Below are 25,872 nucleotides of genomic sequence, written 5' to 3'. Positions count from 1 at the left end.
TGCAGCGAGGATGACACTGGTCTCTCAAGTGGGTTAATGTCTTTACAGTAAGTGGAGCACCAGTCCTGCCACCAACCTTTGTGGGGTGATGAGCCAAATGTGAATGTTTTGCATATTGCAAACACAACCTGTAAAGGAACTGTGTTGTGATGGAACCAAACCCACAACCTTCACCTTGAATCACTTTGCCCAATAAATAGTTACAAACCTAACTGAATGATTACAAAACTAATTAAATACAAAGCTAATAGAATAAAAAAAAAGTGTACCATCAAGTTAATCAAACATTCAATTAATCAAATAACAGGATAAATAAGTGAACGCAAAAACACTCCTTGGTTTCAAATATTTACATCAGAAGTTACATGAATAATATTACAATTTTGAAGAATGCGCAAAAGAAAAAAAAACTTGAGTTTCTGCAACTGTTCATTCCAAAATTGTAATATTATTCATGACTTTTGATATAAATATTTGAAACCAAGGAGTGTTTTTGTGTCCACCCTGTATATATGTGGGTGATTCTTAGACTACGGGCACTTATGTCCTTTGATCGTATTGTATGAAAAACAGAAAAAGGGGAAATGTCACACTTTTAGTTATCTTTACAATGAAAGTGTGTTAAATTTGTTCTAGTAGTCTATGATGACCTTTTCACCTTTTTTCAGCATCATTATATGCAAATATTGCCATTTTGTGCTTGTCCCACACCCAGACTTTTGATCTTCAATGATAAAAATGAATGGTAAAGAAACATTTTTTTCTAATGTTTTAAAAATATCTCTGAATAAAATAATCAAAACATAATTGGGGTATTCAATGTCATACAATTGTTGATTTTTTTTTAAACAAAATGTAGTTGTCCCACACTATTGCCGTAATTTCCACCACAACACCAATGTCCCTTTAAACAGTTTGTATGAAAGATTGTTTGGGTAGTTTCTATGGAGATAAACAGTGACAGAGCACATGTATATAGCGCCAAATCACAACAGTTGCCCCAAGGCGCTTTATATTGTAAGGCAATGGTGTGGTGGAAATTACATTTACAAGGCCAATAGTGCCTGTAGTAAAAGAATCACCCATGTATGTGTGTGTTAGCCAGATACACTGAGTATCAAGCCAACTAGTACTTGGATACAACTAAAATTAAGTAATGAAACAATGCATCATAAACACATTTTTCCCCCACATCGCAGCATTTAACATGTATTTGTATTTTGCAGATAAATGAATAAAGGTATGTTGTAAACAAAGCAAACCGTACATTAAGAGATGTCAGTTTACAGGTTTGCTTTTTTTTTTTTTAAATTATCATGTAAATTATTGAAAGTTTAAGTTATCTTCTATAGTAATTGAAATGCTCCCAACTCCAAAGCGACTTGATTTTGATATGCCTGCCCAGAAAGCAGTCACCATCCAAATGAACCAATTTCAGGTTGTTGGTTCAAGCCCCACATGCTGCATACCAATTCCACCCTAATTAAAATTATAAAGCAACATGCTATTTTTTTTTATACATATCCATGAAGCCAGACCTTTATCAAACACAACACTTTATTTAATATAAAATTTCACCTATATGTACACAATTCCACATAACACAAATCTACTACAAAATCATAAAACATGAAAACCATCGCCTGGACTAGAGCATGAACGGGTTCCTATCATCACTGTAGATATGCACAGTAATTATCACAAAAGGAACAACAGCCGACCAGTTTGTATTTGAAAAACTGACATTTGTCATCAAGTCCACATAGTGGAGGTAAGAGACATTGTCCTCCCTCAGATGAGGAAGACCATGTCGTCCGCCACCATGACCTGGTTGTCCTCCTGCATTTGAGCCAAAGCAGCGCGAACCTCTGGCTCTGTGAATCGTTTCTCCAGGTCCTTGTTGATGTCGTCCATCAGGGTCTTCATTTTTACAGACTGAGCGTGAGCTGACTGGAACACGGCGAACAGCGAGGACTTGAACTCTTTCAGCCTGGTGGGGAGGGAAAAAAAAAAAAAAAAGTTTTGATTGCATCTGCAGCTTAAAGATATTGAACAGTCGCCCAAAAACAAACAAAAACACCCCCTTGTACAGATATCTTCTGAGATGGTTTAGCTAAAGTAGATCACTCCTCCTACGCTGTCAAATGCACTCACATTCTTCTGAACCACAGTTTGCTCGATCACCCACCTGTCTGCAGACAGATCCGCCGCTTGTGACGTGGTGTCCATCGGCTCCTCCTCCTCATGTGGAGGGGTGGCTGGTTTCGGGGTGCCAGCCTGAACTGAAGAGCATGAAGGAAAGTGCAACATGTAAGAGAATAAACAACCTACAGGTTTCTCTTTAAAATTCTTAAGTTTTGTCATTCTGATATCAAACTGGAATACTGAGACATTAAAAATTAAAGATTCTTACTCTGAGGGATGTCCTGGTCTTCACTGAAGTCATACGGACTGTAAGGCTCGCTGCTCTGAGAGCCACGGCGCCCCCTGCAGGGCACATGTTCACAGCAACATGAGCATCAGAAGCATGACTGCTGGTGAACATTTTTATTTCCACTTCAGACACACAAGCTTCATTCCCGTGTCAGTTTCTACCTCTTCCTCGTAGCTCGCTGAGAAGACTGAGTGGCTGCTGTCTTCTCCTCCTCTTCATCCTCTGATCCTGAATCTCGTTCCCGCTTTGAACGTTTCTTCTCCTTCTCGAGAACCTGAACAGAAAATTACAGCTAGAAGGTAACAGCCGGTCGTAAAGATAACGAGGTAGAGTTGAACTTTAAACTGTAAAGGTTTAAAAAGATATTTAGTCAAATGAATTAACAGATCTACTTGTGCACCTGAACGCATCATGTGACAGTTAATGCCAACTTCTGCACAACTTTAGTACAACTAAAACATTTGTCTTTAAAACAAAGAGTTTGTCAGTTTTATACCAAGAACTACACTTTGCACAAGCATAAAAATAATAATAAATAAAGCTCAAGCAATTCATAGGATTAAAATAAATAAATAAAAAAGGAAGAAAAAAAAATGGGCCAAGTAAAGTCAGCATTCCGGAATAATTGAATTTGGCTGTTACATATTCCCAAAAAATAAACAATAATTTTGTAAAATTAAAATTGTGTAAAATGATTCACATAACCAAAAAACTGTAATTAATTTTAATGCAAGTTAAATTTATCTTTGGACTGTACAAAAGTCAAACTGGCCATTGAAAAAAAAAAAAATATATATTTGAGATGTCTGAAATTTGACACTTTATAATCAGTTTTGCGACCTTTAAAGTTGACAGAAAAAAATAAAAGTCAGTATTCATGACTTTCTGCTGCAGGAGGACAGACACCCAAATCCCATCAGGGCAACACCGACCTTTTTAAAGTAGGCAAACTGGACGAGCTCCACGGCGACCTCAGAGTCCTCCAGCTCCACGGCTTTGCTCATCCGAGCCTTGGCGTGTGCCGTGGACAGACGGATCAGAGTCTCCAGCGTGCGTGCCGTCACTGGCGAGGTCTGAGGAGGAAGAGCGTGGGACAAGGTCATCATGAGCTCATTCGCTGTGAGCGTGACAGTTTGAGTGAGCGAGTTTGTCTCCACATGGGCAGACATTGGGCGGCACAATGTCGAGATTGATAAACGTGCACGCTCCTGCTCACCCGTGCGATATCGGCTGCCAGCTGCTCCTGGCTCCTCAGCCTGGAGTACTCTTCTGCGATGTGATTGGCTGCCTCCTCTGTAAGCACGGGCGTCACGGACTTGGCGATGTGAATGTACTTCCTCATGAATTCTTTACTCACAACCTTCTCTCTGAAAAAGAGCAAACACATAACATAAAGCAAACAATTTATCATCAACAGTAAAAAGATTTTAAAAAACACAGAAACTGTGATAACAGATTTTGTGCACTTGCCTCTTTCTCTTGCTCCCGTGCAGCAAGTTGTTGTGTTTCTCGTAGATCTGCAGCTCCTCCTGCTCTTCCACAACCGAGTCCGGATCCTCAGTAGCGAGAACATCCACCGCCCCACCCAGAAGCATGGCTGAAGGGAGAACAAGGAAGATGCGTTATGATTTATGAAACACATAGCGCACAGCAGCATCAAACCACGCCGAGCGTACAGAAGAGTCACAGCACCTGCGCCCTCCTGCTCGTGTGGGTCCCGATAACGGTGCATCCTCAGCACATGGTCTGAGATCTCCCGGTCCTGTTCAGGGTCCATTTGGTCCAACATGATGAAGAGGAGATCGAAACGTGACAGCAGGGAGTCCTGGAGTCCAATGTTCTCCATGGGAGTTTTATACTGGTCATACTGAAGACAAGAAGCAACAGAACATCACCAACCTTTAAACTTCACAACTTACCCAATGACTGGTTTAGCAACACGGTATAAAATGCTAATATTTATTGAGGTGCACATCTTCTGAACAAAAAGGGGTTTGCTAGTTTCCTTCTGCACACTCACCCTCCCATACACGGGATTGGCAGCTGCCAGCACAGAGCAGCGGGCATTGAGTCTGGCGTGGATGCCGGCTTTGGCGATGGTGACGCGCCCCTGCTCCATCACCTCGTGGATGGCCGTCCGGTCCATGTCGGACATCTTGTCAAATTCGTCAATGCACACGATGCCGCGGTCCCCCAACACCATGGCGCCGGCCTCCAGGCGGCGCTCACCTGAGGGGCAGAGCGTTATTGTTCCACATGTTCAGGATGTTAAAGTAAATCAGGTTTCTGGACAAAGTTCTTCATTGCTCAGCATAACGAATTCCCAACACAGACTTGTTGGTGGCACTACGGCAAACTTCAAATCACACATCTCCAGAGGTGACGACAGGTCATGCTGGAAAAAGCTGGAATGACCTGAAATATATATATATATATATATATATATATTTATTTATTTATTTAATATAAATTAAGAGGTTTGAGGAAACCAAATTCTGGAGTAAGAATTGTATTTTTAGTACATGGCAGTGATAAAATAAAAAATCATGAAAATGGTTTGTTCATTTGTGGTGCAGCAATTTCAAAAAGCGGAAAGCTGTGTTTCCGTGAAAAACTTGGTCTGATGATGTCCAGAAACTCCATCTCCTGACTTCCACTTGACATCCTCACAGACAACAAAAATAAAAATAATGAATCCGGATCGCCTCATCCACAGTGTAACCTGCTGTTGCTGCATGCACGGGGGTCATCGTGGGCCCGGCAGCATCAGACTTATTTCCACAGCTGTCCTCAGGAAATTAAATATATAAAGAGAAAAATAAATGCAATAAATCTGGTTCATTGGGCACAAACCCAGAACATAACACCACTCTCAAAAACAGTCAACAGAAGCAGCTGATTGGTGAATTTGCAGATCATAATCAATAATCTAATAACACCCCCCCCCCCCCCGCTTTTTTTAAATTCTCATTGGATCTGCATTGATCTCACATGTGGCCTTTTGGCAGCCCCAGTTGACAGAAATCCATTGTTGCAACAGAGAGCTTTAATCCCTGTGGCTAACAGACATTTATTTAGGCAGTTTTTTTTTTTTTTTAGGATTACAGCTCACCTTCTCAGGGTTCCTCATGTTTTTGGCAGATACGCATGCGTTGCTTGGTCTCTCAACCAAGTGGCGCTTTGAGTTGCTGTGAGAAGGACAAACCAATGAACAAGGTCCAATCAGGACTCTTGTGACATACAGGGGACTGTTGACCAAAATAACCAGAGTGCGTGGTTCGTCTACAAGCTGTGGTGAGTGGAGTTGGACCCGAGGTCAACCCATTACCCTCCCACCCAGAATTTTTACACCGATCTCAAAAACATTTCCTGGAGAGACCAAAAAAAAAAAAAAAAAAAAAAAAAAAAAAAAAAAAAAAAGCAGGAAACCGCGGCTCCACGGGAAATTGGCACACCTGCATTTCTATGTCTTACCCGTCTCCTGGTCAGTGGTGACTGCAGCGGTGAGACCGACGCCAGAGGAGCCTCGCCCGGTGGTGGGGATGGCTCTGGGCGCCGTGTGCAACACGTAACGCAGCAGCTGCGACTTTGCCACTGATGGATCACCTTTAAGAAAAAGAAAGAAAAATTTCACGAGATTTTTTTGGCGACCAATCAGCAGACTGAACTGAGCTCATCAATGAGGTGGGGGGGGGCTGCCATACCGATGAGCAGGATGTTGATGTCTCCTCTGATGCGCGAGCCATTTTCCAGGACCTTCTCCACGCCGCCCAGCAGCATGCAGAGGATGGCCTTCTTGATGTACTCGTGGCCGTGGATGCTGGGAGCCAGGGAGCGAGCCAGCTGATCAAACACGTCCTAAGAGGAAAACATAGGCAGGACATGAACTTTTCACCTCATTTTCAGGTTTGGAGAGCCAGTTGGGAGAGAGTGAAGCCTCACCACACTTCGAGACTGACTAAACTTCTTGATTTTGCCAATGTCTGCAGCCGAGAAGGACGGCAACACCTCCTTGATCATCTGTTTGACGTTGCAGGCGATCATGATGGTCCTGCCAGGAGACAGTAGACTGATTATAATCCGGGCTTCATGTTGGACATGCCAAACTCAACTGAAGGTTTTTTCATGGAAACAGCAAGTCGTCTTCGACACTTTATCCCATCTCACCTGAACGTCCCGGACGTGAAGCCGCCCTTCTTGCCAGGCAGGCAGCGGTATGTTCCCACGACCTGAACTCTGTCGCCCGGTTTGACCAGATCCACCAGGTCGTTGTCCAGGATGATGTCCACGGAACGCGGCAGCTGCCCAGCAGGCGCTTTTTCTGGCATCTCCTGCACCGTGATGGTCTGATGGTCCTTGTAGCTGGACAACCCAAACTCTGTCTCCAATGGGTTATTCTCCTCATCCTGTTACCGGACGGAAGAGGAGATGCTTAGGACAATATTGTTAGAATGGGTTAAAAAAAAAATGGAATTGGAAAAAATTGATTGGCACCATCCAAAGCACAATCACCACACCCCAACTTGCCAATTCCCAGTCTGACCAGACAGACACCCCTCAGTAATGGACCAACAAGTTAAATTAATATTTACCTTGGTGGGGTAGATGGCGCTGGAGGGAAAGGCTTCCAGAGAGGTCATATCAGTGTACTTTCTTTCCATCGTTTTCTTGGTTGCTGGACAGTAGTGAACACTTCGCACAACTTTAGGACAAACCAGCGAGCCTACAGCAAGAACCGGGTTAGTCAAATTAAAACCCGGTTTATATCATTCACAGGCTTAAACTGTGATCATCACAAACAAGTGGATGAATTCGCCCAAAGGAAACTCACACTTTGTGATGATGCCCTCCACGCACACCATGCTGCCCAGCAGCCGAGAAGTGAGGGTCCGTGGGGTGACGTGTTTGGACCCAAAGCTGCCCTCCAGGCCGATGAAGAACTCCTCAGTCTGCTTGGCATAGGTGGCATCAACAGAGGCCACCAGGTCCTTCAGTGCTCGCTGGAACGCCAACAGCTCCTCGAAGGCACCATTCATCAGCCTGGCCACACAAACGCACATCCACATCACAGGGTTTGCTGTTTTTTTTTTTAGTCTCGTGAAGAGCAGCGATATCTCCTTTTAATATATGGGTTTACAAATGGATTTTCAAAAAGGACTGAAAGCAAGATTAGTACCTAGTTAGAGTAAGTGCTTCCCAAAATATGAAAGAACCCTGTTTGAAATGTGAAAAATGTCAAGCCCATCCATATTACCTCTACCACAAAGGTTATGTTGATTTGCTTAATTGCACAGTTCTAGAAAAACTACTGGATAAAATTTCACAAAGCATGGTGATCAGTTGGGGTATGAACCAGTGAAGAAAACTGTTTGTGTGACCCCAGATTGAGACGTGATGTCCGCAACATACTTCGCAGCCCGGGTCTCGTTGCGCCTCCTCAGGTCATTGATGTTGACGATGAGCCGAGCTTTATTCTCACTGATCATGTTCCTGACTTTGCCCTGGTAAATTCCCTGGTCTTGCTGCATAAAACACACAACAAAAACAGTTTTTGACACAGTGACCATTTTTTAAATTTTGCATATGACATGTGAAAATTAACAGAAAAATATATCGCCTTTATCGACCCTCATTTATGTTCTAAGGAATATTTTTTTAAACAATTTGAGACTCAAAACACAGTCAGTGTCCAACAATCTGAAACCAAAAAGTGTCATAACACAGATTCTGCACACAAAGAATCACTGTTTTTCAGGAAACTGTGGGGTCTTCAACAACACAGTATTTGATGATGATAACGCCCCAAAATGCACAGATGAGTCAACGGGAACCCCCATGTTTCATCTGAGGCCCGTTAGTCCAGATGAAACCCCCACAGACAGGACCCGAGTGTGACTTGGGTCATTTCCTCAGCCAAGGCCGATACCGGTTTACACCTGGGTGGACAGGGACAATGCAGAGGAACTGTCTTGTCCAGGGATACAGACAGGTAGGATGACTAGGAATCGAACCCAGATCTGCACCACAGTAGTACAAATCCTTAACTCACAGGACCAATGTGCCGGAAAAATAGCAGATACATAATACATCCGGGTGTGGACTCATAGTGACAGCACTTTTCTTACTGTAGTAGTAATACTTGTTGAAAATGAAAAGAATAATAAGATTTTGTGATTGTGTACACTACACGCAACAGAATTTTTGTGTATAAAGTGTTATTTTCATAAATTGTCAAACTGACAATTTATCATGTTCTTTTCTCCCCCTAGCAAAGCTATTCTTATTACTTTTTCACCAGCAAGTACTTATTATTATCTTTTAATATTACATTACATGAAGAGGATTCTTCTGCATAACAAAGTGATTCAAACATAAACTTACATCATCGTCCAGGAAGTCCAGGTAATCCCTCTGAGCCTCTCTCAACTCCCGGTCATCAACCAATTCTGTCGCCATTTCTTAAGATTATCACTATTACTTCTAAAATAAAAAGACTATAAAACAACACAACTTATAACGTGGACTCGCTGCTCGACTCTGAACGGAAGACTGACGACTTTTCCCGCCACTACGTGCTGCGTAAAAGTACAGCGTAAAATCGGATTGGTCATTTTGCTGATATTTGTTTGCATATTCGGCGGGTAATCCGACGACTGCCCAATGGAATCTTCAAGTCAACACATAACTCCGCCTCCTGAAGAAATCCCGCGAAAACACCACAGGAAAAGGCGGGGCATCCGGTTGGGGGGGGGGGGGGGGCGCCGCAGAAATTTCCTCTTTTCAAAATAAAGACTGCGATTGTATTTTATTTTATTTGTACGACGGCGTTTTAGGGCCACATAGAATTTTTTTTTTTTTTTTTTTTTTTTTTTTTTTAGACTTCGAGAATAAAGTCGTAATATTACGAGAATAAAGTCGTAATATTACGAGAATAAAGTCGTAATTTTACGAGAAAAAAAGTCGTAATATTATGAGAATAATAAAGTCGTAATTTTACGAGAATAAAGCCGTAATATTACGAGAATAAATTCGTAATTTTACGAGAATAAAGTCGTAATATTACGAGAATAAATTCGTAATTTCACGGGAATAAAATCATAATATTACGAGAATAAAGTCATAATATAATATTTCGACATTTTTCTTGTAAGATTACGACTTTTTTTCTCGTAATATTACGACTTTATTCTCGAAGTCCAACCCCCCCCCCCCCCCCCCCCCCCCCAAAAAAAAAAAAAAAATTCAATGTGGCCCTATCGTATATTTGCGATTAAAATAGTGGCGAAAATTTTCTTTTGTTCTCATTAGACTACATTGCTTACTATTTGTAATATATGCCTGTTGTAGCATTTTCAAATTTATGAAAAATTTGAAGCACGAAAAGATTTTAAATGTTAAAAAGCAGCATTTCATAATTTAATAAATATATAAAATAAAATTACATAACATCTATAAAAAAATCTACAAACAAATAAATAAATAAAACTCATAAAATTACACAAACATATCAAAGAAAAAATATTTCTAAATGGTATAGTGTAATATTACTGAAGGTGTTGACACATGTAGATTCATTACAAAACAGAAGCACATTTGCTTAAAATTAATTTTTATTTTGTGAAGATTTTACCACAGCAAGTTACTGGGAATTTTAGGCAGTTCGACGCCTTTGTACCACCTGTCAAATGTGATTTTCAAAGCCTTTTATGTGTTAAGTCCGTGTTCCAGGATAGGTACTTCTGAATTGTCCTAAAAAAAAAAAAAGAAAAAAAAAAGAAAAAGCAGTTTGGCAGGTGAGCCAGACTGCAAAGGTGACAAATGGACCAACAAAGAGATACAGGTGTTGTTGGTTTTTTCTCCGTGGATGAGGACCAGCAAGTATTTGAGTCCTCGAGGAGTAATGACAAAATCTATCTTCCAACTGAAACTGTTGCAGAATTATTACTTCACTGCATAAGTAGCTGCACATCATGAGCCCAGTGGGTTCGGGTTAAGGAAAGTTGCCCCTTCAAAATTTTAGCCCAGTAAATGTGACAGTAAGCATTTTATTTATTTTTTATTTGGTGTCAAGGCTCCAAAGCTTGTATTTTCTGCAGAAGCTTGTATTGTATTCCCTGGAATCACATGACCAGTACCTGTTGGATGATGATCACGAGATGAGGTTTCATCACTGTCAGTAATGAAGTGAAGAGCCACAACACTTAAACAAGAAATACATGTGGTATGTGTTGTATCTGGACTGGAAGCTGTGCCTGCTAATTTGTTTTTTTTACTTTTACCAAATTTTACCCAAGGAAATGACTCCGTATTCACAGGGATGTCTACTTATTTTGCACAGGATTACTAGAACCTGAGGTCATTTTACAGAAGAGTGCAAATATGACTGAAATGGTGCATTCAGATGGGACTAAAATCACCAAGAACTCTTGTTGTACTGGCATTACCTTGTGATCCATCCCATGTATGGAAAACTAATCCTATCCAAATATATCTCCAAATAAAAAAGGGCATATAACAAGGAGAAACCAGTAAAACATCAGGTAAGTTTTGCACCAGATCAAGGCTAAAGGTTACTTAGTTTTTCTGTCTGGGTTTGTTGCAGTGAATAATCTTATCATGTGCATGATAGAAATTAGGAGCAAGTGTTTTTAAAGTAACATGAAACTTGTTTGTCAGTTTCTTATATTTCCAAAGCCTAAATCAGGTCTGGTGGCCAACAAGGCTACCACTGCTTGAAACAATAGGAAAAGTCAAAATGTGTGATTGATTGTCTTGGTTGAAGCTGATGTGTGATGTGCACCATCAACATCAGTCAGACTGTTTAGTTGATAATTAGCAGATATGTGAATGAAAACAGGACAAACAGGTTAGTGGGTTGTGAAAGAACAGATGAAAACCCACAAACACAGACAAAAGCTCCTGCTGCTGAACCTGTGACCTTCAAGTCACATGCCATGATGGTTTGTTCAAATTCATTAATATTTTGCACACTGAGGGGGGGAAAAAACGTGATTTAGGAGATACTGAGTTTTGCAGCTGAAACCTACAAATCTAAAAGAACTTGAAAGCATCTACAAAACACCACAGGAGATGAACAAAAAATTCAAAAACAAACTAATTATGGAGCATTTTATTGTTTTACTTCCCAAGAGGACCACGAGAACGTGCTCATCGTTCCACGTGATAAATGATCATAAAGCCGAGTAACAACTTAGATTCCAGCTTCCAGATCCACAGTTTTTTTTTCCTCCTTCGCTTCCTTCTTCTTCATTATTTCGTCTTGAGGACTTCTTGTCCTGCAAATATACAAAAATCTTTTTTTTTTTTTTCATACAAAAAATTAGTTTTCAAGGACAAAAAAATGGCCTGTTGCTTTTATGTGATAAGAATCCAGAGGCATTTTATGTTGCAAAACAATGCATTTTGTGACATTTTTTTGAATTTCTTAAAGTAGGTTCAGCTGATCCTCTTAGAAATTGATTAACTCGTCGATTTCATGGACACAAAGAATCCGTTACATTTTGGTGTTGATTGAAACCCGAATGCGGATTCTGGATAATTTTATTCAACCTTCTTTTGCGCCATCAGAAAGGCATTTTGCAACATTATTTCAAGCTCGATCAACATGAAAACTGGTCAAATTGTCATGAATTTTGGTGTTGATCAACATCCGGTTTTTGAAAAGTGCTTCATTTTCTCAACATTTTGACAAACATTAACATGCTCATATGGATCCAGATGTGGAATCTTGAATTTTTTATTTTTATTTATTTTTTTTATTTTTTTTGTCCTTTAATGTACATTTAAAGACAGGCCAGAATCACAATATTTTCATCAATTTCAAGAAGAATTTTCAGATGATCTCCATGATTTGAATTAAATTGGTGGAATAATCAATATTTTGAAGAGAAAGAACCCACTAACACTCCATTTAAGTGTTTTTGTACCACAAGAGTGGCTGTAAATTAAAACAGATAAAGTCAGTTTAACTTCAGATATACTGTCTTGGCTCACCTGGGATACTGAGTCCAAAGAACAACAAGAACAATGCCGATAAGGAGTAAGGTCAAGAGGGACATGGTCACCAATCCTGGTGATGAAACCATGCATGCAAAGCCCCAATCTCTACAGACACATCTATTGGCCATTTTAGTTGTACAACCCCTGGCAAAAATTATGGAATCACCGGCCTCGGAGGATGTTCATTCAGTTGTTTAATTTTGTAGAAAAAAGCAGATCACAGACATGACACAAAACTAAAGTCATTTCAAATGGCAACTTTCTGGCTTTAAGAAACACTATAAGAAATCAAGAAAAAAAGATTGTGGCAGTCAGTAACGGTTACTTTTTTAGACCAAGCAGAGGGAAAAAATATGGAATCACTCAATTCTGAGGAAAAAATTATGGAATCACCCTGTAAATTTTCATCCCCAAAACTAATCACTTTCCTCGGTGAGTGTCAGTGCTAAACTTCATTTCGTACCTCTGTTACTGGGCACCCAAACTGCTCTGTCTGGTACATGCGAGTGCTTTTTTTTTTTTTTTTTTTTTTTTTTATGGAAATGCATTTCAATGAGTGAAAATCCATTATACAAAATCTGGTATATATGGTGTTTATTACATGGAAAACCATATAAAAACATTGTGACTTTTGCTTTTGTCGATGCTTTTTTTCCAAGACCTGTCATTTCTCTTTTCTCCACTTTGAATGAAATCCAATTTATGAACTGAAATCATGTAAACCAGGTTTTTCTGTTTAACGGATAACTGAAGTGCATGGAAACGGTGACACACAGCCGATCTGCTCTGTGTAATCCTGATCTCAGAAGCTAAGCAGAGCAGGATCTGGTTAGTACTGGGATGGGAGACCTCTTTGGAACACCCGCGGCTGTGTGTGTTTCTCCGGGTAAAACTGGAATTGCGTCAGGAAGCACATCTGCCGTAAAACTTGTGCCAGTTACCGATGCGGATCTGGTTGTATCCCCTGTGGTGACCCTGGACAAAAACTGGGAGCAGCCGAATGAACAACAACAACATGGAAACGGTGACATATTTGCTCCAAACACACCCATGACTTTTCAAAAATCAACCGTGATCTTGAATGCATATGGAAAGAAAGCGTGCAATACTTTTTTATTTCTCACTGACTGCAGCCACCATAGTGTTATATTTGTTTGTGCATCACATGTCACTCAACAACACACATTCATCATCGAAAGTTGGCCCAGTAAACACACCACACCTGTTCTCCAAACACACCATATGTCCTTTTGTTTTCAGGAAACATTTTTTAGAATGTCACTGCAAAATGATTCATCTCATTTAGAGATAGAGTGCATTAATTTTTAATTAGTCTTCTCCTTATTCTTATTGTTATTATCCTCAAAAAAGGGCATTTTGCAATGTTTTATTAAATTTCTTGAATATTTTTCAGCTGATTCCCATTCAATTTGATGTTTTTATTTTTATTTTATCAAAACAAAGAACATATTACATTTTGGTGTTGAATGAGAACTGAATGTGGATTCTGAGTTCTTCTTTAAAACTCTATTTTGTAGCTGGAGAGGGCATTCTGTAATATTTCAAGCATTTTCCTGAAGAATGTACAGCTGATCTCCATGAAAGTTGGTGAAATGTTCAGTCTTATCAAAGAAAAGAACTGATTGAATTTTGGCATTAATCAGGTTCACGATTTTACAAAACCCGTTCCACCAAAATTGGTGGAATGATCAATGCTTTCAAGAGAAACAACCACAATATGTAATTTCCAATTGATGTCTGAAAATGGATCCCAGAACATGTTTAAGGGCCCCTTCACATATAACATGAAGTTAGGCGAAAGAAGTAGAAACCGGCCAAAAATCCGTGAAAAAAAAAAAACGAAATGGGGAACCGCGAAGCATTCCACCAGCTGTTGGGTGGGACACACGATCGGACAGGCGTGCATGATACCGTGGTGATGGTTTTATGCACGCTCGTCTGCATGCATGAACACAGTGCGAGCACCTGGAAAGTGTGGCACCACATCGCACCGCGACTGTGGGGGAAAAGCTTTCATTAATACTGAGTCCAATTTCTGCATCAAAAATCCAGAGATGCGTTTGCACCAGCCTATTTTGCATAGTTCACAAACTGCGACAAAAACCTATCTGGGCACTGTCATGGTCTGGCCCTCGCTGTTATGATTTTGGACCTTTTTTTCCATGTTCTGAGCCTCTATGCCATGTCTTATTATCATTGTCATGTTCATGTTATGTTTGCTTTTGTTTCATTTATTCTCTGTGTATCTTTTCTTTGCCACATATTTTGCTTTGCTTTATTGTTTATTATTTGCTTTCACTCTTGGTCCCTTAGTTACTTTAGTCTTAGTTTCATTGTTTATCACATTTATTATATTATGCTTTAGTCACAGGGTTTTGTTATTATTTATCGTCAGTGTTTTTTATCTGATTATGTTCTATTTGTTATGTATTGCAATTTCTGTTTATCAGTAATGATTTTCATCATGAGTTATTCTGTTATGTTTTTCCTATCACTTTGTTACTTTCTATACTTTAGCCATTGTCAAGTTCTGTTCTAGTTTTGTTCAGCCAGTTTGTGTTTTCATTGTTTTTCATTTAGCTTTCATCTGTATATGTTTTCTGTTATATTTTTATATCGGGTTTTGATTTCTGTTGATTAGTCTGTTCCTGTTTGATTCTGCTTTTGTATTGATTTTCTGATCAGTTCTAGTTGCTCTTGTATTTATGCTCATGTTTGATTTTGGTTCCTGTTGTATTTCATTCTAACCCTGATTTCCATTTGACTCTGTTCTGCTTTTGCTGTTTGTTTCTGTTCGCTCACACTGTTGCACCTGCTCCCGTGTCTTTGTCTATTACATCACGCTACTTTGCTCACTCCCTTCCTCACACTTTTGCCCTGTCTTACTCTTTAGCCAGAAACCACACCCCTTCTAGATTGTTCCTCACGTGCACCTCGTTTACACCACCTGTCCCTCACTTCTTCCTAATTAGTCCACAAGTATTTAAACTCCACAGTCCTTCACTTCTTTGCCAGATTGTAGTCTTTGTACTCTTTCCAGTGCTCATCACAGTCCTGGTTTTTTTTTTTTTTTGTCTTGCCGCGTTCTGAACTTTGCTCTCATCCCGGATGTCTGAGTTTGCTCGTGCCTCTGAACCCTGCTCGTTTGTGACTGCGTCTCAGCCTGATCCTGCTTGTACCTCTGCCACGCTGACTGACTACATGTGTACCGCAACCAAGCCTGGAATAAAGACCATGATTTCTCCCACACCAAAGCCTTGTCTGGCCTTGTCAAGAACAAACTACAGGTGTCTCTGGGTTTTCTGAGGGACAGTCTGACTGACTATCAGAAGGCTGTGAAGGAGGCAAAAGCACAATATCTGTCTCATATTATTTCGAGCAGTTGTCATCGTCCCAGTGTGTTATTTCAGACTATAAACTCAGTTGTAAATCCACACCTCTGTTTTGTTGGACGCTACAACCACAACCTGTGAGGAGTTTCTTCAGTTTTTTATTGATAAGGTTTCATCAGTCAGACAGAACGCTGATCAGAGCTGTAATGTTGAGTTGTCTGCTCCTCGTGCACATTCTGCTGTGCTCGAACAGTTTGAGCCCATTTCTTTTGCATCTCTCACTGATGTTGTAAAACACATAAAATCTACAAGTTGTCCTTTTGATGTTGTTCCAACTAAGGTGCTGAAGGAGGTTTTTAATACTGTTGGGGCGGGTCTCCTAACTTTTATCAATGCTTGTCTTAGATCAGGGTCTGTTCCAGCTGCTTTTAAACATGCTGTGGTTCGACCTCTTCTTAAAAAACCTCACCTGGACTCATCAGTTTTATCCAATTTTAGACCTGTGTCTCATCTGCCATTTCTATCTAAGGTTTTAGAAAAGGTTGTCTTTTTACAGTTACAATCATTTTTAGAAGACAATCTAATCCTTGAAAAATTCCAGTCTGGGTTTAGATCGCGACACAGCACTGAGTCAGCACTTTTAAAAGTTCATAATGATATTACTCTGTCGGTGGATGCAGGGAATCCTGCTGTGCTGGTTCTGTTGGACCTCACAGCAGCCTTTGATACTGTGGATCACACAGTACTTGTTTCCTGGTTGGAACATTTTATTGGCATTCATGGGACTGCACTTAAGTGGTTTAGATCATATTTGGCTGAAAGGAGCTTTTCTGTCATGATTGGGGACCTTTCCTCATCAGCTGCTCATCTGTCTTGTGGAGTGCCGCAGGGTTCTGTCCTTGGGCCGATTCTATTTTCTTTGTATATTCTGCCATTGGGGTCAATTATAACCCAGCACAACCTGTCCTTTCATTGTTATGCAGATGATCTGCAAATCTATCTGCCTGTGAGGACTAATGGGAGTGATGCTTTGTCATCATTATTTAATTGTATTCGTGATGTAAAGCAGTGGCCGTCCCAAAACTTCCTTTACCTGAATGATGGTAAAACTGAGATCATGGTGTTTGAGCGCACTGGCATACCAAATGTGGTAACACCAAATTTTGGTGCTTTGGCTAACTATGTAAAACCAGCTGTCAAGAATTTGGGAGTGATATTTGACAGCTGTTTGAGGTTCGATCAACAGATAAATTCTGTTGTCAAAGCTAGTTTTTTCCAACTTCGCCTTTTGGCTAAAATAAAGCACTTTCTCAGTAGACGTGATCTTGAGACGGCCATTCATGCTTTCATCAGCTCCAGACATGATTATTGTAATGCACTTTATTCGGGCATTAATCAGTCGTCTCTTGCACGTCTCCAGTTGGTGCAGAATGCTGCTGCTCGTCTTTTGACAAACACTTTTAGACGTGAGCATATTACGCCCATCCTGTACTCACTCCACTGGCTTCCAGTTCGTTTTAGAATTGATTTTAAAATTTATTGTTTGTTTTTAAAGCTATTTACGGCCTTGCACCTCCCTACTTGTCTGAAATTTTAACTTTGCGCACCTACAGTAGGACATTAAGGGCGTCTGGCCAGCTTTACTTAGATGTTCCAAGGTCAAGATATAAACGCTGGGGTGATCATGCTTTCGTGGTAGCTGGCCCCAGACTGTGGAATGAGCTACCTCTTGAGTTACGTACTATTCCTGACCTAGCACTTTTTAAATCTAAGTTAAAGACTTATTTATTTAAACTGGCTTTTAACACTTAGTGGGGAGGTGACATTTTCTGTTATTTTTATGTTCTTTTTTATGTTGTTTTAAAATTTTATTTTATATGTTTTATTTTTGTAAATTTGTGTTTTTAACATTAAGCACTTTGGACACCAGTCGGTGCTGTAAAGCGCTTTATAAATAAATGTTTGATTGATTGATTGATTGATTGTCTGGGGGTTTGCATTGCGGGTCCAGCTGCTCCTGGTGACGGGCTCCCTCCCGCCCTGACAGGCACAAAGAAGCCCTTGCCAAAAACTTTCAGGATTTTTTTTTTTTTCCTATGGCCCACTTTCATCACTAAACTTTAAAGTCACACATTGAGCACAGGGTCAGTGTTGATCAGGTTCAAGGATCAATGTCACCCAAATTCATTCCTTTAAAGGCCTAAAAAAAATTAATTATGGAAGGAGGACCAGAGGCCAGAAATAAATATTGATATTTATTATTAATTCAAATTTCAGTCCATAGTTGATCTGTGATCTGCACCATCAAAATCAACATCAGTCAGTGTTTAGTTGATAATTAGCAACTATGTGGATGAAAACAGGACAAACAGGTTACTGGGTTGTGAAAAAACAAAACAAAACACAAAGACAAAAGCTCCTGCTGCTGAACCTGTGACCTTCAGGTCACATGATGCCATGATGGTTTGTGCAATTTTTTATTATTATGCACTGCAGAAAAGACTGAAGAAAATACTTTTTTCCTACAAGCTGTGGTCATCGATTTCCTCCACGTTTCTGTCAGCGTGCTTGTCCTGTAAACACACAAACGTCACTGTTTGTTCCTGTGACTGTTCCAAAATCAACAGTGATCTTGAACGCATAAAGCGTGCAAAGCTTTTTTGTTTCTCACTGACTACAGCCAACACAAAGTTTTATGTCTTTGTGCGTCACGTGTTCACTCATCGACATCGTGTTCATTGTCGAAACTTGGCACAGCAATAGTTACACATGTCGAGGAGATTATGTTTCTTTGTTGGTATTCCCTTTTGTTATCGGGTTTGCAAGCAAATATTAAGGGTCCTAGCATCCCCTGCACCACTGTGGATCCAGGCCTGCCCCAAGCAGGGACCATGAAGAAGCCTTCAAAGACTCTCAGAAAAGTTCGAAGTGAATTTTGGAATGTTAGAGCTCTGAAATTCATAAATCTATGCAGTGTACTGCCATCTAGTGGCACAAATCCACCAAATTTAGCACTGTGGATCAAACAGAGGTCGTTCATAGACCTGCCAAATTTCATGCCATTTGGGTATTCAGCATTCTGGTTGAAGCTGGCAAATTTGGCAGTATTTGGTCCATCTATAAATGAGAGTGCATTTTAAATTGTTTTGGCTGTCCTAAAATGAATTTAAAAATATGAAATAATTTTTTAAAGAGGTGATGATTATCTTTAATCTGCCATTAAAGCTATATTTGAAAGTTACCTGTGGAAAAAGTGCTTTACAGCACCATCTAGTGGTGCAGTTCTACCAAATATGGCAGTGCAACTCAGAGGCCATGCATATACCTGCACAATTTCATGCCATTTGGTGATGCCATTAATGAGAAAATGAGTCATGGAGTAAATAAATTTTAAGATTTCCAGTCCAATTATTGAGATTCGCTAATCAGAGAATGTTTCGATACAAATCTGGATTTTCTATGTCAAAAATCCAGAGATGAGTTTGCTCAGACCAGTTTTGCATATTTTGCAAAAAAAATAAAATAAAATAAAAAAATAAAATAAAATAAAAAATAAGCATGAATGCCCCAGGGCCTGCACTGTTAGAATGGGCTCACTCCACCAATGGCAGCGGTATAAAGATTTCCTATGGTTGACCCCATGGATCAAAAGTTATGAGTGTTTGCACTTTTTTTTAATTAAAGCCCTACCTAGAGTTTTTCACAAGCCATTTTTTCTATACGGCAAGTTTTTTTCCTACATCTATGTTAATGCCCAAAACGTGAATCAGCTGCAAATCGTGAATTATCCACAAACTGTTAATTGCAACGAAAAAAAATCTCCCAAAACGTGAACGCAAGTCTTACAAAATGTGAATATCATGTAAATTTCACATTTCAGTTCCGTGTGGTTTATGCTGCCCAAACACTTTTTGTACCTAGAAACAAAACAAACAAAAATCAGCACAAAAACAAGAGAGCAGCTTCACTGGTACTTGGACCCTAATTACAAGATTGGACCTTTTTTGCAGACAGTTTCTCAAAAACACAGTTGTGTTTGAAACTGTTGGTACCACATGACAAACAAATTGGAATTTCTGTGGTGTTGTGGATGCGGCAAAGCCCAGCATCAGTGCTCCCAGACTTTATATGTGGCCTCTACTCAGCTTCTCAAAATCCTTGACTTTACTGGCCTGGACAACTTCTCAAAAAGCATGACTTGATCAAGTGCAAACTCCATAGAAGTCTGGTTAACATTTTTTGTCTGTATGCCTCGGGTACCAGCTCATAGGCACACAGCACCATGGACTTAATGTCATAATCTAGACTTTGATCTGTTGGGAGAGCAGCACACACCACCTGAGCTTTTCCCACTAATTTGCATTGAAGCAGTAAAGACCACACATCCAAAATGAAACAAAAAATGCCAAAATATAAGTCCACCTCCGACTCCCTGAACGGATGCACAAGGACAATATTCTGATTTGCATATCATCTCTCATTGGGTTGCAGATTAACAGGTGAACTGGGACGCTCCAGGTCCAAGGCTCTCACCCAAAGGTGCAATGCCTGCACCTCTAACTCCCAGCCTTTCATTTCTACCTCATGACTTTTCAACTGGAACTCTTGACTTCTCACCTCCACTTCCCAATTTTTTCAAATTTTCTTTTCTTTAAATTGAGACAAACAAAAAGTTACACAAAAACCTTACAGAGGATAAACATACCAGCGCAAAAACATGAAAAACAGGTTAATATCCTCTGATGTAGATCCAAGAAGTGTTCAACATTTGACATTTCCTGTTTCACTTTGGAGTCAAAATTTGGCCACTTCCTGTTTGGGACTCCCTGTACAATGGGTGAGCTTGAGCCGCTTGCACGTTGCTTCGCTTGTATAAATTCAAATTTCAATCCGCAGCTGATCTGTGATCTGGACCAACAACATCAACAGCAGTCAGATTGTTTTGTTGATAATTAGCAGCTATGAGGATGAAAACAGGACAAACAGGTTACTGAGGTTGTGAAGGATCAGCTGCAAATCCACAAAGACAAAAGCTCCTGTTGCTGTGTTGCAGCTGAACCCTATGAATCTAAAAGGATCTACAAAAACACCACAGGAGATAAAAAAAAAAAAAAAATCCAGAGAAATGAAAAACTAATTATGGAGGATTTTATTGTTTTACTCCCCGAGAGCACCACGAGAACCTGCTCATCGTTCCACATGATGTTTTTTTTAGCTGAACTCTACAAATCAAAAAGGGCTTGAAAGCATCTACAAAAACACCACAGGTGATCATCAAGAAATTCACAGAGAAACTAAAAACTAATTTTTGAGCATTTTATTAATTTACTCCCCAAGAGCACCACGAGAACGTGCTCATCGTTCCACCTGATAAATGATCACAAAGTCCAGTAACAACTTAGATTTCAGCTTTCAGATCCACAGTTTCTTCCTCCTTCACTTCCTTCTTCTTCCTCATTTCCACTTGAATTCTTGTCCTGCAAGTATACAAAAACAGTATTTTTGTTCATATGAATATTTAGTCTTCAAGAAAAAAAAAGGCTTGTTACTATTTTGTGATAAGAATCCAGAGTCTTTTTATGCTGCAAGACAATGGATTTTGTGACATTTCATTGAATTTTTTCAAAGAATTTTTAGTTGATCCTCATAGAAAATGTTTGAATCATTGATTTCATGGACACAAAGAACCTGTTACATTTTGGTGTTGATTGAAACCCAAATGTGGATTCTGGATAATTTTATTCAACCTTTGTTTGTGCTGTCAGAGAGAATACTGTGCAATATTTTTTTCCTGCTGATCAACATGAAAATTGATCATTTTGGTGTTGATCAACATCCAGATTTACAAAGTGCTTCATTTGTAGGTTTTCAGGGTGATCTCCATGAAAACTGGGGGAACCCATTAAACATAAACATGTTCATTTGGATCCAGATGAGGAATCTTGATTGTCTTTCTTTTACATACATTTAAAGACAGGCCAGAATCACAATATTTTAAACAGTTTGTATGAAAGATTATTTGGGTAGTTTCTATGAAGATAAACAGTGACATCAGAGCACATGTATATAGCGCCAAATCACAACAAACAGTTGCCCCAAGGCGCTTTATATTGTAAGGCAATGGTGTGGTGGAAATTACATTTACAAGGCCAATAGTGCCCGTAGTTAAAGAATCACCCTTAAATAAATTAAAACACATTTCAAAGACAGACCAAATCCTTGAAGTCCAATCAGTTTTCAGTTGAACTGATTCTCAGAGAACAGTTTGTACCTTACACTGTGTGTTGCTGCACTGATCTGTCACTCTGTCTCACTCTGCTGTCAGTCACTCAGTGTGCTTGGATTTTGTGGCTCACAGCAGACAGACAAAGGAGGGAGTTGCGCCTGTCATTCAAGATTTGTTGTTAAAAGAAACGAACTCATGTCAAACTACATGTAACTTCACACAAACACATTCATTGAGCACAGGGTCAATGGTGGCCAGGGTCAAGGGTCAATGTCACCCAAATTCATTAATTTCAAGGCCTAAAAAAATTATAGAAGGAAGACCAGAGGCCAAAAATAAATATTCATGTTTATAATTGTCAGTATTAGTTCCAATTTGAATTCACAGCTGATGTGTGATCTGCACCATCAACATCAGTCAGAGTGTTCAGCTATTTTGGTGAAAACAGGACAAAAAGGTTACTGGGTTGTGAAAGAACAGCTGTAAATACACAAAGACAAAAGCTCCTCAGGGATGACTCAGAAACAAGATGCCTGCTGACGTAAAGATGTTCTGCAGCACTTTTTCACTTCAGGCAGACGCTCAAAGATCTTAACAATAATACGTCACATTCACACGGACATCAGGGTGCTGTCACTCAAGACAGATGGAGATAAAGGACTTTGCCCACATTTCCTGGTTGGTGCTGAATGTGTGACCTGCAGGTCACATACCATGATCGTTTGTTCAAATTTGTTCATATTTTGCATGCTGAGGAAAAACAATCTGTTATTTTGGAGATACTGAGTTTTTTAGCTGAACCTACAAATCGAAAAGGGCTTGAAAGCATCTACAAAAACACCACAGGAGATCATCAAGAAATTCAGAGACTGAAAACTAATTTTTGAACATTTTATTGATTTACTCCCCAAGAGCACCATGAAGACCTGCTCATCGTTCCACGTGATAAATGATTACAAAGCCAAGTAACAACTTAGATTTCAGCTTCCAGATCCACAGTTTCTTCCTCCCTCACTTCCTTCTTCTTCATTTCCTCTTGAGGAGTTCTTGTCCTGCAAATATACAAACATCAGTGTTTTTGTTCATATGAATAATTAGTCTTCAAGAAAAAAAGGGGACTGTTAGTTTTTTGTTGTTATAACAATCCAGAGGCCTTTATGTTGCAAAACAATGTATTTTGTGACATTTCATTGAATTTTTTTGAAGAATTTTCAGCTGATCCAGATAGAAACTGATTAAATCATTGATTTTATGGACACAAAGAATCTATTACATTTTGGTAATGATTGAAATCCGAATGTGGATTCTGGATAATTTTATTCAGCCTTCTTTTGTGCCATCAGAGATGATAAATTGCAACATTTTTCCTAGTTGATCAACATGAAAATTAGTAAAATTGTCATGAATTTTGGTGTTGATCAACATCCAGATTTTGCAGTGCTTCATTTTCTCAACATTCCAATCAATTACTCAAACAGTTTCCAGGTGATCTCCATGAAAACAAGTGGAACCCATTAAACATAAACATGTTCACATGGATCCAGATGTGGAATCCTGTTTGTTTGTCTTTATTTTACATACATTTAAAGACAGGCCAGGATCACAATATTTTCATGAATTTCAAGAAAAATTTTCAGATGATCGCCATGATTTAAATTGAATTGGTGGAATAATCAATATTCCTAAGAGAAAGAATCCACTAACACTCCATCTAAGTATTTTTGTACCACATGAGTGTCTGGAAATTAAAACAAATAAAGTCAGTTTGACTTTTCAGATATCACTTCCTGTTCCGGAGCACAGCGGTGTTTTTCTGTATCTGTTAGCTGTTTAATCTGCGCAGTTAGATTGATCTAGTTATCTAGATTACGATTTGTTTCCCAGTGTAATCTTTACGTGCCTTAACTAAAGCACTCCTTCTGCTGAATCACCTCTAAATTATTTTACACATTATTCACTTTGCGTGTTTTTAGGAATCCGCTAGCTTAGCGTAGCTACTAGCTCTTAGCCGATTTAGCATGGCGGCTTCTCCTGTCTCTCCCGCACTTTTCTGCTCTGGGTGTGAAATGTTTAGTTATTCCTCGGCCTCCTTTAGCAGTAATGGTACTTGTAATAAGTGTAGCTTATTCGTAGCTTTGGAGGCCAGGCTGGGCGAATTGGAGACTCGGCTCCGCACCGTGGAAAATTCTACAGCTAGCCAGGCCCCTGTAGTCAGTGCGGACCAAGGTAGCTTAGCCGCCGTTAGTTCCCCCCTGGCAGATCCCGAGCAGCCGGGAAAGCAGGCTGACTGGGTGACTGTGAGGAGGAAGCGTAGCCCTAAACAGAAGCCCCGTGTACACCGCCAACCCGTTCACATCTCTAACCGTTTTTCCCCACTCGACGACACACCCGCCGAGGATCAAACTCTGGTTATTGGCGACTCTGTTTTGAGAAATGTGAAGTAGCGACACCAGCAACCATAGTCAATTGTCTTCCGGGGGCCAGAGCAGGCGACATTGAAGGAAATTTGAAACTGCTGGTTAAGGCTAAGCGTAAATTTGGTAAGATTGTAATTCACGTCGGCAGTAATGACACCCGGTTACGCCAATCGGAGGGTCACTAAAATTAACATTAAATCGGTGTGTAACTTTGCAAAAACAATGTCGGACTCTGTAGTTTTCTCTGGGCCCCTCCCCAATCAGACCGGGAGTGACATGTTTAGCCGCATGTTCTCCTTGAATTGCTGGCTGTCTGAGTGGTGTCCAAAAAATGAGGTGAGCTTCATAGATAATTGGCAAAGCTTCTGGGGAAAACCTGGTCTTGTTAGGAGAGACGGCATCCATCCCACTTTGGATGGAGCAGCTCTCATTTCTAGAAATCTGGCTAATTTTCTTAAATCCTCCAAACCGTGACTATCCAGGGTTGGGACCAGGAAGCAGAGTTGTAGTCTTACACACCTCTCTGCAGCTTCACTCCCCCTGCCATCCCCTCATTACCCCATCCCCGTAGAGACGGTGCCTGCTCCCAGACTACCAATAACCAGCAAAAATCTATTTAAGCATAAAAATTCAAAAAGAAAAAATAATATAGCACCTTCTACTGCACCACAGACTAAAACAGTTAAATGTGGTCTATTAAACATTAGGTCTCTCTCTTCTAAGTCCCTGTTGGTAAATGATATAATAATTGATCAACATATTGATTTATTCTGCCTAACAGAAACCTGGTTACAGCAGGATGAATATGTTAGTTTAAATGAGGCAACACCCCCCAGTCACACTAACTGTCAGAATGCTCGTAGCACGGGCCGGGGCGGTGGATTAGCAGCAATCTTCCATTCCAGCTTATTAATTAATCAAAACCCAGACAGAGCTTTAATTCATTTGAAAGCTTGTCTCTTAGTCTTGTCCATCCAAATTGGAAGTCCCAAAAACCAGTTTATTTGTTATTATCTATCGTCCACCTGGTCGTTACTGTGAGTTTCTCTGTGAATTTCAGACCTTTTGTCTGACTTAGTGCTTAGCTCAGATAAGATAATTATAGTGGGCGATGTTAACATCCACACAGATGCTGAGAATGACAGCCCAACACTGCATTTAATCTATTATTAGACTCTATTGGCTTTGCTCAAAAAGTAAATGAGTCCACCCACCACTTTAATCATATCTTAGATCTTGTTCTGACTTATGGTATGGAAATAGAAGACTTAAACAGTATTCCCTGAAAACTCCCTTCTGTCTGATCATTTTTTAATAACATTTACATTTACTCTGATGGACTACCCAGCAGTAGGGAATAAGTTTCATTACACTAGAAGTCTTTCAGAAAGCGCTGTAACTAGGTTTAAGGATATGATTCCT

The 25,872-nt window shown here is 39.8% G+C and overlaps 1 protein-coding gene and 2 long non-coding RNA genes across 3 annotated transcripts in view; 1 reads left to right on the top strand and 2 right to left on the bottom strand.

Annotated features, from left to right (window-relative positions):
• Positions 1-1,647: 1,647 nt before the first annotated feature.
• mcm3 (minichromosome maintenance complex component 3) lies at positions 1,648-8,967 on the bottom strand. Its single transcript, XM_034162254.1, has 17 exons — positions 8,816-8,967; positions 7,844-7,956; positions 7,266-7,474; positions 7,027-7,157; positions 6,602-6,840; positions 6,377-6,485; positions 6,139-6,292; positions 5,909-6,040; positions 4,455-4,663; positions 4,127-4,301; positions 3,905-4,031; positions 3,651-3,801; positions 3,367-3,507; positions 2,596-2,708; positions 2,414-2,487; positions 2,189-2,282; positions 1,648-1,990 (listed from the first exon to the last, which is right to left on the bottom strand). The coding sequence occupies exons 1-17, from the start codon at positions 8,888-8,890 to the stop codon at positions 1,792-1,794; spliced, it is 2,445 nt and encodes an 814-aa protein (XP_034018145.1). The 5' UTR covers positions 8,891-8,967; the 3' UTR covers positions 1,648-1,791.
• A 3,607-nt stretch (positions 8,968-12,574) lies between these two features.
• The window catches only part of LOC117503084, a 16,383-nt gene continuing 3,085 nt past the window's right edge, over positions 12,575-25,872 (top strand). Inside the window, exons 1-2 of the long non-coding RNA XR_004558476.1 lie at positions 12,575-12,589; positions 24,339-24,343. This is a non-coding gene — a long non-coding RNA (uncharacterized LOC117503084). The remainder of the gene's footprint in view (positions 12,590-24,338; positions 24,344-25,872) is intronic.
• LOC117503083 overlaps positions 22,911-25,872 on the bottom strand; it is a 21,713-nt gene continuing 18,751 nt past the window's right edge. The window contains exon 4 of the long non-coding RNA XR_004558474.1: positions 22,911-23,085. This is a non-coding gene — a long non-coding RNA (uncharacterized LOC117503083). The remainder of the gene's footprint in view (positions 23,086-25,872) is intronic.

Source organism: Thalassophryne amazonica, chromosome 21, assembly GCF_902500255.1.
Source record: "Thalassophryne amazonica chromosome 21, fThaAma1.1, whole genome shotgun sequence".
Lineage (NCBI taxonomy): Eukaryota > Metazoa > Chordata > Actinopteri > Batrachoidiformes > Batrachoididae > Thalassophryne > Thalassophryne amazonica.
Note: the sequence above shows the minus strand (reverse complement) of the source record. Positions and strands in the feature narration are given on the sequence as shown.

What these genes read in the sequence shown, in the direction of transcription:
- mcm3 (XM_034162254.1), bottom strand. Translation starts at nt 8,890, where the DNA reads ATGGCGACAGAATTGGTTGATGACCGGGAGTTGAGAGAGGCTCAGAGG. An exon ending in GCGCCATCTACCCCACCAAG is followed by an intron (nt 6,841 to 7,026) that starts GTAAATATTAAT and finishes GTCCGGTAACAG; the next exon opens with GATGAGGAGAATAACCCATT. An exon ending in CACGGGAGCAAGAGAAAGAG is followed by an intron (nt 3,802 to 3,904) that starts GCAAGTGCACAA and finishes GCTCTTTTTCAG; the next exon opens with AGAGAAGGTTGTGAGTAAAG.